Source organism: Felis catus, chromosome A2, assembly GCF_018350175.1.
Source record: "Felis catus isolate Fca126 chromosome A2, F.catus_Fca126_mat1.0, whole genome shotgun sequence".
NCBI lineage: Eukaryota > Metazoa > Chordata > Mammalia > Carnivora > Felidae > Felis > Felis catus.
This window is the reverse complement of record NC_058369.1, coordinates 22,798,881-22,813,282: the sequence shown is the minus strand read 5'-3', so window position 1 is coordinate 22,813,282 and position 14,402 is coordinate 22,798,881. Positions and strand designations below refer to the sequence as shown.

At 38.4% G+C, this 14,402-nt stretch overlaps 1 protein-coding gene across 3 annotated transcripts in view; it reads right to left on the bottom strand.

The window, feature by feature from the left end:
* CACNA2D3 (calcium voltage-gated channel auxiliary subunit alpha2delta 3) overlaps positions 1-14,402 on the bottom strand; it is an 897,621-nt gene that overhangs the window by 635,778 nt on the left and 247,441 nt on the right. For all 3 annotated transcript variants that reach the window (XM_045051588.1, XM_023249840.2, XM_023249841.2), the window contains exon 4: positions 10,917-10,976. In XM_045051588.1, coding sequence (XP_044907523.1) covers positions 10,917-10,976 — 60 coding nt within the window. The remainder of the gene's footprint in view (positions 1-10,916; positions 10,977-14,402) is intronic.

Sequence of the window (14,402 nt, the reverse complement as noted above, 5' to 3'; positions counted from 1 at the left end):
GTTACTGTGCAGAGGATAGATCTAATTTCCAGGTGAGGAAGGATTTCCCTTATGTATATGTTTCTAACAATATCAGTAAAGTTATGTTTGATCATTTTTATTAAATCCTTATATCTTATTAAGAGATTTTTTTTCATTTCATAAGTTTCTGGGTCAGAATTTACCACTCTAAAGTATTTCTTTTTGAAGAATTTGACAGACCTTTTCAATAACCCATGATAACTTTCATCTTAAATTTGTTGTCTTACAAGATTTTGTCCAGTGAAAATTAAGGTCAATATTAAAACCTGTGGCTCCATAACCCCACATAACTTACTGGTCTTTAGAGCCATCAGACTTGGGTATGAATTCTGGCTCACTCACTCACTGTTGTAAAACCATGGACACATCACGTCATCTCTCAATCTTGGTTCTCCATATATTAAACAGAGATCATAACAGTATCTAACTCACAGAATCATGGAAAGGAAAATAAATGAAATAATGCCTGTTAAGCACTTAAGCCAGTGCCTGCACTTAATACATACTTGTGTCTATTATTCTTATCATAGTTAATATATTCTACTCATGTTTATTAACCAGCAAGGAGAAATGTCCTAAAGTTGTCAGTCATGTAAGAAATTTCAATTTGAAGAATTTGGATTACCATATCCTTTGATAAATTCTGGTAAATTCTGACCCAGAAACTTATGAAATGAAAAAAAAAATCTCTTAATAAGATATAAGGATTTAATAGAAACCATTAAACATAACTTTACTGATATTGTTAGAAACATATACATAAGGGAAATCCATCCATGTTGTATGCATTATGAAAACCACATCACAAACTAACCTGAAAGTATAAAAGGTGAGAATTAATTCACCTGTGTATACATTAGGTGCTTAATCAACAGGCTTAAGTGAGATTAGAAAATTTCTGTTGAGTTGCCTACTTTCTGGATTGCCACCAAGTTCAAGTTTTACTTTAAAAAATCGATAGCAGTTGCCAAATGCCTAGACCACAAAGATCCTTGGTGAAAAATCAGCAACCTAAGGACACTGCCACTGCTGCCAAAGAATTTTCTGGAGAAAGATCCAAAATAATTTCTGGGTTCTGCCAATGACCTCTGCAGTTAGCTATCTTAATGAAAGACACTAAGGTTTCTGTAAATGTTCTGTGGGACTCTGAATATTATGATTAACAGAACCACCAAGTGTCTACCTAACATTATTGTGGATATACCAAGGTGGCCCTAGTGTCCCAAAATGTCCCCTTTAGCCAAACTGGCTGATGTCTGAAACACCACAATCAGATTGTGCATGTGAAAATAATTAACTAAATTTTAAAAGTATTCGTAAATTGGAATGGTCAATAAAATTTAAACTGGTGGTGTTTCATGTGTTTAAAATATATTATTTAAAACAAATGTGTCTTAAACAAATATTTATCTTAAGTAAATATTCCCAGCTTTGAGAAATGCCAGTTGAGAAAATCCAAAAGTTGAAAGAATCACAAAAGAACCAATGACTTCGGTATGAAAGAAAGTGCTCTCAAAAGCAATAATTCACATTTCTATAACCATTATTACCTACAATTTGAGATATAGATGGTCATGATAGAAAAAAAGAATGTTGTAACAAGGAAAACTAGGACAATGAGGAAAACACACAGGCATTTTACTAGATTGTTAATGAAATTAAATTAAAGACCCAGAGTTTCTAAACACATAACTAGCAAAGAAAAAAGAAGGTCACTAATATGGAAATGTACATGCAAATAAAAAATAACTTTGAAAGGAGCAAATAATGCAATTTTCCCCCTCTGATCTATAAAGTAAGATGACTGGTCAAACAAAACCAATTATTTTTGCTACTGAGTTGCATTTTTTTGTCTTTAAATTTATTAATATTAACACCTTTATTTGGATTTACAACACATAATTGTACTAAGATAATTAAGCTATAAAAATGATAAGGTTTTGAGAAACAAAATTTACAGTTTAATTTTATCAACAAAAATGCACTTATTCTTTCAGCTAGAAAATGATCTTGTGTGGTACTTTTGGAACAAAGAAGTCGTTGTACTCACTGTTTAGGTGATGTTAGAATACAGAATATCAAATCACTGGAGGCTTTCCTGCTATATAATGATATATAATTTTGTCTCTTCATCTCTTCAATAAGTGTTTCCTACTAATTTAATCAAAATCAATAAATTTGCTATTTTTAGAACACCTACCACATGGATCGAATTAAGTTATGATGAGAAAATTTATAAAAATCAAAGATATAATTATGATGTCCAGCATACAATGAAAAATCACCAGACACATGAATAAGGGAGGAAAAAACCCTCACTTCAAAAGAAAAAAGGAGTCAACAGAAATGACTCAGGTGCTGGAATTACCAAAGAAATTTAAAACAGCTCTTAGGTATGTTTAAGGACTTAAATAAAACAACAACATGACTATAATCAATGCATAGATTAGGAATTTCAGCAGGAAAGAGAAATTATAAAAAAGATTTCGTGAAAATCCTCAAACTGGGGCACCTGGGTGGCTCAGTTGGTTAAGCATCCAACTCTTGATTTTAGCACTGAAAGTGTGGAGCTGCTTGGGATTCTCTCTCCCTCTCTCTCTGTTCATCCTCCACTTGTATGCTCTCTCTTTCTCTCTCAAAATAAACTTAAAAATTAAAAAAAAAGATAATTCTTGAACTAAACATACAACATATAAAATCGATGAAAGAGTTTGACAGCAGATTAGAGAATACAGAAGAAAGGGTTAGTGAACCTGGAGACTAATTAATAGAACATGGGTTGGAAACAAATGATAAAAAAAGCTATCATGACCTGTGGACAATATTAAGCAATCCAATATAGATGTGACTTAAGTTCTAGGAGGAAATGTAAAGAGAATGGGGTAAGTAAAATTTTGAAGAAAACATTGTTAAAAATTTTTCAAACATGGTGACAATATTTAACAGTCTCAGGAAACTCCAAGGAGAATAAATACAAAGAAAATCACATCTAGAAACATCATTAACTTATCATACTATACAGTATACTGAAAATCAAAGATAAGGAGAAAAGTCATGAAAGTAGCAAAGAAAAATGACTTACTGTATAGAGGAATAAAGATAAAAATAGATAAAAAAGATAAAAAATAAAGATAAAAATGATGGCTGACATATCATTAAAACATTAAAGATCAGAATAAAATGGGATTATATCTTCAAAGTGCTAAAAAAAATGTAAATAAAAATTCTATAACCAGCAAAATTGCCCTTCAAAACTGAAGGTGAAATAAAGATATTTTCAGATGAACAAAAGCTGAGAGAAGTTGTGGCTCCCAGACCTGCAATGCAAAAAAAGAAATTTTTTTTAATTAAAAAAAGCTAAAAGAGGTTCTTCAGCCTGAAGATGATAACAGATGGAAACTCAAATCCATTGGAAGGAATGAAGAGTGCCAGAAATGGAAAATGTGTGGGTAAATATATTGCTATCTTTCTTCTTATTTAATTTTTTTTTGGAAATAGCTGATTAAACCAAAAATAAAGCAAAACAAAAATAACATTTATTATGGTATTTATAACACATAGAAGTACAATACATGATAATACCATAAAGAATGGTAGTTAAGTAGAATTACACTGGTGAAAAGTTCTTTTTCCAGGTAAAGTGGTACTTCATACACTAAGTCTAGATACACTGTACACTTAAGGATGTTCACTGTAATCCTTATAGCAACCATACATACACACACACACACACACACACACACACACGCACTATGCATACATACACATGCATACATTTAAAAAGATAAATTAGAATTTTCCTGGGTTCTAAGGGTCACATCTCAGTTTGTGGAAGTCCCGCAACCTAGAACAGGGTCTAACATGTACCCAGTCCTGTACTCAGTCCTAAATGTTAAATTAAGCAAAAAATAGACATATGTGAATAAAATTAACAGAACAGAAAATGGTAAGCATCAAAAAAGAGGCAAAAATAAAGTATCATCAGAGTTCAGAAGTGAGAAAAATTATTATATGGAAAACAGATCAAATAATTTTAATTTTGCACTTATGGAAAATAAAGATATTATGGGTTCTCTGTGTCTGGAGACATTTCTTCTAGCTGTGATGGAGGCAAACCTTGAATCTCCACTCAATCAAGGCCCACTCTTGGATGAGTCTTTGCTCCAAGGTCCCTTGAACTAGGTGCACAGATTTGGGGAGGTCTGCTAGCTGTACACTGCGATAATGCCCTGTACTTCTCTTTCATGTCATTTATCAGATTCAAATGTAATAATTATTTATGTCACCACAGTTTTAATATCAGTCACTGCTGTTAGATGGTGAGTTATGTGAGAACAGGGACAGCATCGGCTTAGCACTTGTGGCCATATGCATAGCACAGTGCCTGACACAGAGGAGGTTATGGACAATTACTTATTGAATTATCACAGCCCACGAGAGATGGATGAAATCTTAGAAATCATCTAGACCTTACAAGTACATCATTTCATGGATGAGCAAAGAGACCACAGTAGCAGATCTTTGAGCATGTAAATGGTCTGGGTAGACAAGAACTACTAGAACCTACGTTTCAAGATCTCTAAGCCAAGGATCTCTGTGTTGGGTCAAGCTGAGGCTCCACCTGCCACCTCTTCTTCCACTTCCACATGACCAACAGGCGGGGTCCTGTGCATAACATGTGACTACCAGACAACTGATTAACACAAAGCTCAATCATGCCCTGACCTTATGTAAAGTCATAACGTTCTAACCAAATGAACAAATACAATTGTGTACACAGAGTGACTTTGATTTTAGAATGTTCACATTTAAGGATTCTTGGGAAACTATTTACACATCAGTCTTGTGCATAAATGACATGTGGCCCCTAAGAAACATCCCAATGTAATATCTTAAAATGCAGACTGTGACCCCCTGCCAAGCTGATAAAAAGAAAGAAAAAAAAAACAATAGGCATGTTCTCAGAAGTTAGATCAGAAAAAAGTGGCGGAGGTGGGGGGGAACACTTATTTTAATAGGAAGTGTGAAAATCTCCTTCTGTTTTCATTTATTTTCCTATAGATGTGACCCCTCTCCTTCTTGCTTATGCACAGAAAGTCAATTCGCTACCTCTATGAAAAGCACCATTTTCTAATTCCAGGGCCTGGGCTTCTGTGCTCCACCTCCTCCCTCTGCAAGGAGCCAACCCCTTGCTCAGGCAAAAAGGATGAGGATAGACTGGGGCTTGTCAGGAATAACTGTAAAAGCCCGTGAGGACTGTGATTTCCTCCGCTCGGGAAGAACTTCCACTAAAGCCATCCTTGGCTTGCGTCCACAACGTGCAGGTTTCCCCAGGGCAATGCCTCACTGGCCAGCAGGGAAAGACTGTCAGGGAAAAGGACAGGTCTGCCCTGCTGCTCCACTGCCCTTCCTAATCCTTTCCAGGAACGGCTTCCTCCTCCCAGTGAATGGTGACACAGGTGGCCTACAGCAGAGGATGTTGGGGCTCCCAAAGGGGCCCCCGTCCTTCACCTGGGTCTCCCTCAGCAGGGACCGCATGCTGCACCAGGGGTGGCCAGGAGGTGGCCGTGGGAAGCGGCCCCACAAGTATGGAGGCTGGCGTCCCACCAGCCCAACCGCTGGGAGATTTCCCCTCATGGTCTTTGCATCCTTCCCACTCCAAATCCCTCACCCCAACGTTGAAGTCAGTCCACGGTGTTTGCAAGGTAGGTGTCTGAGGCTTGAGGATGATAAGGAGGGACGTTCAAGACACTCCGTTCCCCAGTTCCTTCCCACTTACACTTTTGTTATCCTTCTGCATATCACCAGGCTTTTTATTTTCCTATTACTTACAAAATAACAAAGAAAAATTATTATAGAAAACTTTGCAATGGAAAAGGCTTCTGCAGGATACACAATTCAAAACCACATTTTTTTTTTTCTGCTGTGCACCAGCTCTGTGCAATTGGCACTTATTGGAGACAGCTTTCAAAGAAAATATGTTTGCGGTTCAAAGATAAGCAGGTTTTTAGTAAACTGTCAAAAGGACTTTTTTTTTCCATCTTCTTCGCTGCCAATGGAAAAACCCAAAAAGAAAGAGTAAGCAAGGTTGGGGAGAAGCATTCTCTCCAAGTTCTACTATATATGTAGACCTAGTTTTCTGGAAATTCATTAGTAGCTAGGATAACCCGGCCTAGGGTCTGCTCCCACCACTCTCTCCCCAACTCCAGTTGGGTTTGGCATCAAAATAATGAAACACTACAATAATCACATGTGATAATTAAGACACAGGTTCTTTTCTTCAACTCTTCACATTATAATTATCAACCTCATGTAAGCTTTATATTTAAAAAAAAAAACCTATGTTAATTCAAAGCACAAAATAAAAAAGCAAAGATGCCATTTTAACACAGCCTCTGTTCATATCAATTATAAGTTGCCCAAAGGGAGAGATACCAGAGAATAAAGGACAAAACCAAGATAAGACCCATCTAGAACCCACAGGCCTCCCATAGAGAGGGACAAGCCAGAGGGCTGAACTGACCCCAGTGTCAACAGTCAAGTTTTCCAGCCACTTAAGACGACCAGGCAGGTCTGGTTTCCATGGAGGGCACTGCATTGTGGGCTGTTCACACATGCTACCCTTCCAACATTGTATTTTACCTGTTGCCCCAGTACAGTTTTTGTCAAGAACGGTTAACTCTATGTTTACAGACCTTACAAAGAACACTGATGATGTGAAGGCCATAAGCCCATGAGAAAAATGTTAAACTTCTAGAGAAACTGTAAGACAAAATTTAAATGAAAAATAAAATCCTGACAATAAAAGACACATGACTTTCTTGTGGTAATTTTTGATGATTCTACCAATGGAAAACAAACTCTTCACTTCCAAAGCTCCTGAATGGTGCAACGAGGCAAAGGCTCCAATTTAACCTGAAATAAGAGGCAGACCTTATCACTTCTTTTCTATGTAGGGAACAAAGAGGAGGGAGCTACAACTTGAAGCTACAAAGTTGAGGAAATTTCACAAAAGCACTTTTATTTTTTCCGTAGGAAAACAGACCCCCCAGCTCCCTCTGCTCTTCCTGAGCTAATAGCACAGGGACGTCCTTAGCATTATCTCACTGTGAGCAGATAATAGTCTGAAATTTTTTTGATAAAAACAATCCACTGGCAGGGGTTGCCAAGAGGTCAGTGGAACCCAGATTAACAATTGATCAGCTCTAATGGACTGTCGTAGCTATAAACCCAGAGCCCGTACACGGACCTGCTACCTCGGTGATAGCAACAAGGCTGACATCCAAGCTGTTAAGACCTGCACTTAGTAGCACTGAAGCTTCCCGGCTTCAAAACCTTCATCTCAGAAGACACACATTCTTCCATGCACATCCATTTTCTCAAAGGCCTCTCTCTTATAGGTTCTCGCAAAAGCACACATGGTTTACTCTGAGCCAGAGATTTCACCAAGGTCTGAGGTCCAGGTAGTAAATGATACTCTGTAATACTGACAGATTTTTTTTAACCTCTACTCTAGTTCAGACCACAAATGTAGCCCCTAATATTTCTGTTGTACCTTATACAAAACATATGACCAAGGGAGGAAAAACTGGGCTCCCCTTCTTTGTTCCCAAGAGAACAAAAACTGTAACACTCTAAAGGCTCTTTTCTCGGTCGCTCTTTTTTTTTTTTTTTTTTTTTTTTTTTGAAAAGAGATGCCAATGCTGCATTTATCCTTACAGCACCACATTTGACAAGGGAATCTGTTTGCTACACCAGAATTCCACTATAAAGCTTCCTAATAGGAAGTCAGAGCACTCTTGAAGGGAACACTAGCTTTCAAGGGACAAAAAAGAGTGTCTCTAGGTTAGTTGACCTAAACCACACAACATTTGTTCTCTGCTGAAGGATAAATAACCCTCTCAAGTCATTAAATTATTCCCTCTCTTGCCCACTCGTGTCTTGTAGACAACTGATCTCAGAATAAAATTGACTGTATGAGCCATCAACACCAGATTTTCCAAACTAGTCCTGACTTCCAATAATCTTTTTCACTCTCCTACAAACTCATTTCTTGGACCAGTGGGTGCAAATGTTTGCTCCAGAAAAACTCAAGAAAAGGACATTCTCTTACATAAGCACAATACACAGAAATCAGAAAATTCAACAGAAAATTGATACATTATTATCACCTAATGCAGGGTCCATTTTCAAATCTTTGCTTCTGGGTTCTGAATCTAATTTAGGATCAAGCATTGCATTTCATTGTCATGTGTCTTTCGTGTCCTTTAGTCTGGAACAAGTCCTCAATGTTTGTCTTTTTTTTTCTCATGTTTATTTATTTTGAGAGAGAGAGAGAGAGAGCAAGAGAGAGAGCGAGCAGGGGTGGGGCAGAGCAAGAGGGAGAGAGAGAATCCCAAGCAGTCTCCATACCATCAGTGCAGAGCCCAATGCAGGGCTCGAACCCATGAACCATGAGATCATGACCCGAGCCAAAATCAAGAGTCAGACACTTAAAACTACTGAGCCACCCAGGCGCCCCTCTTTGTCTTTCTTGACCTTGGAATTTTTGAATAGTCTAGCCAGTTGCTTTGTAGAATATTCCCCAATCTAGATTTGTCTTATGTTTTATTATAATTAGATTCAGGTTATACATTCTGGGCAAGAATTCTACATAGGGATGCTGTCCTAAGGCTCAACACACATCTGGAGGCACTTGATGTCCCTTTGTCTTGTCATCAGTGATATTAATTTTGATTACCTGTTTAAGGAAGTGTCTGCCAGGTTTCTCCATGTAAAGTTGCTATATTCCTCTTTGTAATTAGTAAGTAATTTGTGGGCAGATACTTTGAAATTGTCAATATTCTGTTCTTCATCAAACTCTTCCATACTAGGTTTAGCATCCATTAAAGATTCCTGCCTGAATAATCTTCTATCTCCACTATTTCTTCTATATTTATTAGTTGGTATTCTACTGTAAAAGCTTTCCCTTATCATTTATTTATGTATCTACCTATCTATTTATATCTTCTTGTTTATTTACATCTTATTAGAGTGGATTCAGGGACTCTTATTCAACACGGTAATCTCTTTTGAGTTGATATGAGTTTCTGTAATTTACAACCAGAACATTCCCCAGGAGAAGGAGACAGTTTCTCTTGACAACACATTCAAGAGGTCCTTACAATCCTCACAGTTGCAAAGTTGTTTCCTGATGCTTCCATTCAGTCCCTCTGGCCCACTCTAGGAACTCCAAACTGTGTGAAGAGGAGGCACGCTGAAGATAAATGTGGCCAGTAAATAGCCTCTGGACTTTCCTACGGCTGCCATGGAGGTGTGACTGTAGGAAACAAGGTGCTTCTTGCCCCATTCAGCTGACTCCTCTGCCCCTTCTCCTGCAACTTAGCCCAAAGAGCTGGGCTGGCCTCTCCACCTCTATCCTACTGTTACTGATCGTCCCCAGCACTTCTCCACCTCTCCCTGGAATCTCTTTTGTTTGGCTACCGTCCTGGCTCTATTTGCTTCATATGTTGGTATTATGCCTGAAAATGACTACCAAGTGGTGGGGGTTGATAGTTTCTCTTTCCCCTGCAGACCAATTCTTCACCCTTATGCACCTAGCTCAAATGCTTCAGAAGACAGAACAACATCAACCACTTCAATAGCTGGATTCAGTCAATGGTGGGTACCAGAAAGATATCAGAAGGCTAGATACTGTTATTGGGGTATTATCCCCCCAAATTCCACCCTTCTAGCTCACCACGACTGGCCGCACCCCTCTATCAAATAACCTTTCCATACAGCTACTCTTCCTGGGTTTTGGAAACCACTCCCCACTCATGTTCCTCAGGCTAGGAGGGTGGCTTACCCTGGGGTAGAACATCACTGCTTGTTGGTTTCTCTGTAACCATACCTTTGTAAATAATCCCATAGAAATAGAACCATACCTTTGTAAATACTTCCTTTATTAAGCTTTCCTCCATTACCCCCATTTGAGTGTGCATTTTTTTACCCATAGATGGGGAGTGATGAAGAGGGACATCCATGGAACAGAGATACAGCTAAAGGCTACCTTTGGTATCACCACCTCTTTTGTGCTTGAATACTTAGATCTGCCTTTGTCATTTCCAACAAATGAAAACATACCAAAATAAACACTACTTTCTAATTGTGACCACATGCCACTAAAGGTGATGCACTCTAGCAAAGTACAGATTTAAGGATTAAGATTCATTCCTTCTGTCTGCTTAGCAGGGGGTAAACACCACTGAACTCATTTTGACAATACAGATAAAATTTCCTTCAAGAGGGACCAAAAGGAACCTCCAGGTATTATTCAATTCCCTTGATGCCTTTTAATATGCTTTATATATATATGGCAACATCAAAATCCTTCTCTGCCAAATGCAAGTGTGTCATAGTTGGATATAAAAGCCGCTGAAAGAAATTTATTAATTAGATGTTCAAATGCCATGTCAATGAATGATTTAATTTTTAGATATAATATAACAGCCAATTCAAGATTACATCCGTCACAATTTTGCGTTCAGTCAGCCGGGGAAGTGGGATTTGCTAATATTCTGCTGTCCAAAGCTGTCCATCTTATCAATAAACCATTAGGAGTTCTGCTTATTATTGTTAGTTGACTGGTTAAGTCCTCCAGAACTGGGGAGGGGTTTGTCAAAATCTGGTTACGTGCATGTATGTGAGTGTGTGTTATCATTCACTGTAACTGTCAGGGTAGAAAACTGTCAAGGACCACCACCCTGCCCTGTCAAGAAATGGACAGGCATATTTTTAACTGCATAGCATCCTCCTGAAAGTCTCTCTCACTGAAAGCTGGTGTTTTGCTATACCTAGTGTTTCTCGTTCTGCAGCCAACACACAAAAAATTTAACTCAACTGTAATCAGTTACCTGCAAGTCTGCATCAAATTCATGTTTCAGATGTGCCTCTTCTGCAGCCTCCACAAGACGCTGAAAAGAGAGAAGGCAACGTGAAGGATCAGAAATGTGGCCCAGACCCCATTCCAACAATGTAAAAAGGCAAATGCTTCTCCATTGCCCCCAGATGACAGACTGCATCATGGCATGTACACTGTGACTTGGTCCCTTTGCTCCCATGAAACTGGAGACAGTAACATCAGTGTCAAAATCTGGGTTTTGCCTTCATCATTAAATCAAATTTTTCCAGCAAACATTTACTGTTATGTGTGCATAAATGCACACGTGCTCTGCATCCATTTTCATAGCAATTTGTAACAACTCAAAGACACTGGTCCTTGAGGCCCAATAAGAATGACAAAACCTACCTAAAAGAGTGATTCCTTAGATATAGATGTCTCTTCATCACAAGATTTATTGAACTGAATTGAGTCCAACACTACGTGGGCTAACTTTCTGCCCCTTCAGTTTGGGAAATACTACTGATTTTAATTCCCTCACTCATTCAAAGCAATTATTTCTGCACCCAGTTCTAGTATGTAATTATCAGGTGACAATTATTTGGATTTATGGGACATCAATGCCACTGTGACCATCTGCATCCCAGTAAGAAAATCGCTGAAATTAGATCAATAACCAGAACCTTTAAATATACAACTCTTGTTACTCTTCTTAGCCAATTAAATTCAACCAATCCATATTCTTATGAAAACAATTTCATGAAATTCCATTCGAAGGCAATTAGTCAACTATCAAAATCATGTTTACTTTAATTTGAATTTGCCAACATTAAGTTGAAAACATAGGTTAGAGGATGTTGCAGAAAACTCACTTAGTGAGATAATATTTCACTAAAATTTCATCGAACTAAAAGCAAAACCTTTAGATCCAAGTAAAAATCCAGCCATTTCTGTTTTCCTTCTGGTTACTCTTGTAACCTGTGCTGTCTTTAACTTGTTTTTTCTTGGCATAACACAGACCTGAGTTTAATAGGCCACGTTTGAAACATGGTGACACGGGTATTAATCTCTAAATGATTACAAATCAACAGACAAATGTTCCATGAATAATTATTCAATTGGATATGGAAATGAAGAGGTTGAAATATATGTGGGTAACATTAGGTGCCAATACAGACCACTAAGCTCTCTCCATAGAACATGCAAAGAGATAGGTCAGCCAGAGACAGTGCTGCCCACAGACAGGCATCTGGGAGGGCAGCAAATCTGGCTTCCCACACTTTCTTTAGTCAGGAAGGGGCTTCACCTTCTCTGGAGAATCAAAGAACAGATCCCAGGAGAACACTACAGAGCCACAGCCAGAAGACCCAGTTCTCACCCTAGCCTAGGTACAACCCACTACATCTTACTCAAGCCCCTTCCCCTGTCAGGCCTTGGTTTCCTCATTGGAAACACCTGAAACGGTGACCCTAGAACAGGGCTACTCCAAGGGCAGTCCCCCACCCGAGCATCAGTTTTACCAGAACGTGTTAAAAATGCACGTTCTCATGCCCCATCCCATCTTACAGAATCAGAGGCCCTGAGGGTGGGCCTAGAAATCCGTTTTAACAAGCCCTCCAGGGGATTTGGAAGCCGCTAAAGTTTGAGAACCACTGGCAAAAAACCAGCATTCATCTTAGAGCTGCATACATCCCTGCTGCCTTGATTAATGATATGCACCAGCTCTCCAAGTTTTCTCAACTTTCATTCGTCTTTTTAAAATCTGTGTACATATGTATTTTCACTATAAGACAGTATATGCTTTCTAGAGGAGAAGCATACAGTTGAGAGGATGAGAAACAGAAGAAAAGAAAAATTAAGAAGAGACACTATTTACGTAGATTGGATCCATTGGCCCCAACCTTTCACTGCATCACAGTCTTCCTACAATCATCCTAGACAATGAAGTATGTCAGCCACCGGGAATCACATGACCCAGTCTGCAAAGGCACTTCGACAGATGAGTGACAGACAGTGATACAAGAAATTGATGTATTTGTGAGAGCTTATTCTTTTTTTTTAACGTTTATTTATTTTTGAGACAGAGAGAGACAGAGCATGAATGGGGGAGGGTCAGAGCGAGAGTGAGACACAGAATCTGAAACAGGCTCCAGGCTCTGAGCGGTCAGCACAGAGCCCGACTCAGGGCTCGAACTCACAGACCGCAAGATCATGACCTGAGCTGAAGTCGGAGGCTTAACCGACTGAGCCACCCAGGCACCCCTAGAGAGCTTATTCTCTTAATCTCTGTAACAGATTGGGGCACCTGGTGGTTCAGTCGGTTAAGCTTCTGACTTCTGCTCAGGTCATGATCTCATGCCTTTGAGTTTGAGCCCCGTGTTGCACTCTATGCTGACAGCTCAGAGCCTGGAGCCTGCCTCGGATTCTCTGTCTCCCTCTCCCTCTGCCCATCCCCTGCTCACGCTCTGTCTCTCTCTCCTTCAAAAATAAATAAACCTTAAAAAAATTTTTTTTAATCTTTGTAACAGATTTAGATTTTCTGTGTATGTGTCATGAAATCAGTTTCATATTGAGGTTTATAGAACATGTATGAATATATATTTACACATAAATATACATGTCTGAGCACTTACATTATAAAAAAAAAACAAACTCATGCATTTTGATTATGTATTTACTTAAACACACAGAAGTGGTTGTTTCATGATATCTAAATACTCCGAGAATCCAGAGAAGAAATGCTAATGACATGTACAAATGACAAAAAGAACAAATAAAATTTCATGATGACCAAGACAAAATATTGAAAGAAGTGAACAACTGGAAATGAAAAAAACAATAAAGCAGCATAATACCAACAAATAAGAGAACAAGATGGAAATAATAGGTAGTTGAAATTATCACGAAAGAACACAGCATGATATGTATTTCACATATTTAGTAAAAAGCATTTCATTTACCTTTGTGTATATATGTATATCATAATACCATTTAACATATTCATATATAACATAACATGAAATGTAATACAGTTCAACCACAAACACTGCAATACAAGTCATAGGGCACGAGGAGGTAACAAACTGGAAACAATTCAATACTATTGTACTGACTACTAAGATAAGGCAAAGCACTGTTCTCTGTGGTGCAGCGAGTACCCTGCTGGCCAGTTTTTACGTTCATTCTCAAGTTAAATTTGCCACGTGCTTTTTTTTTTTTTAACTTAATTTATCTCACATATTTTTTGTTTCCATGAAGATATTTTACCATCAAGCTCACTACAAGACCTTAAGAAATAAGATTCAAAAACAGATGGTCCACTGGCAGCTACACATAATAGTTATCCCATGGAAAGCAAGTTAAGTACTTTCGAACAGGGCTCTTTTTCAAAGGATACATACTTCATGCAGTATGGGGCTACTGGAAGAGAGGCCTACATTTTATGGGAGAATTCAGGGGAAGATCCTCAAGAACAAGCTCATCGGTTATGCACAATGGT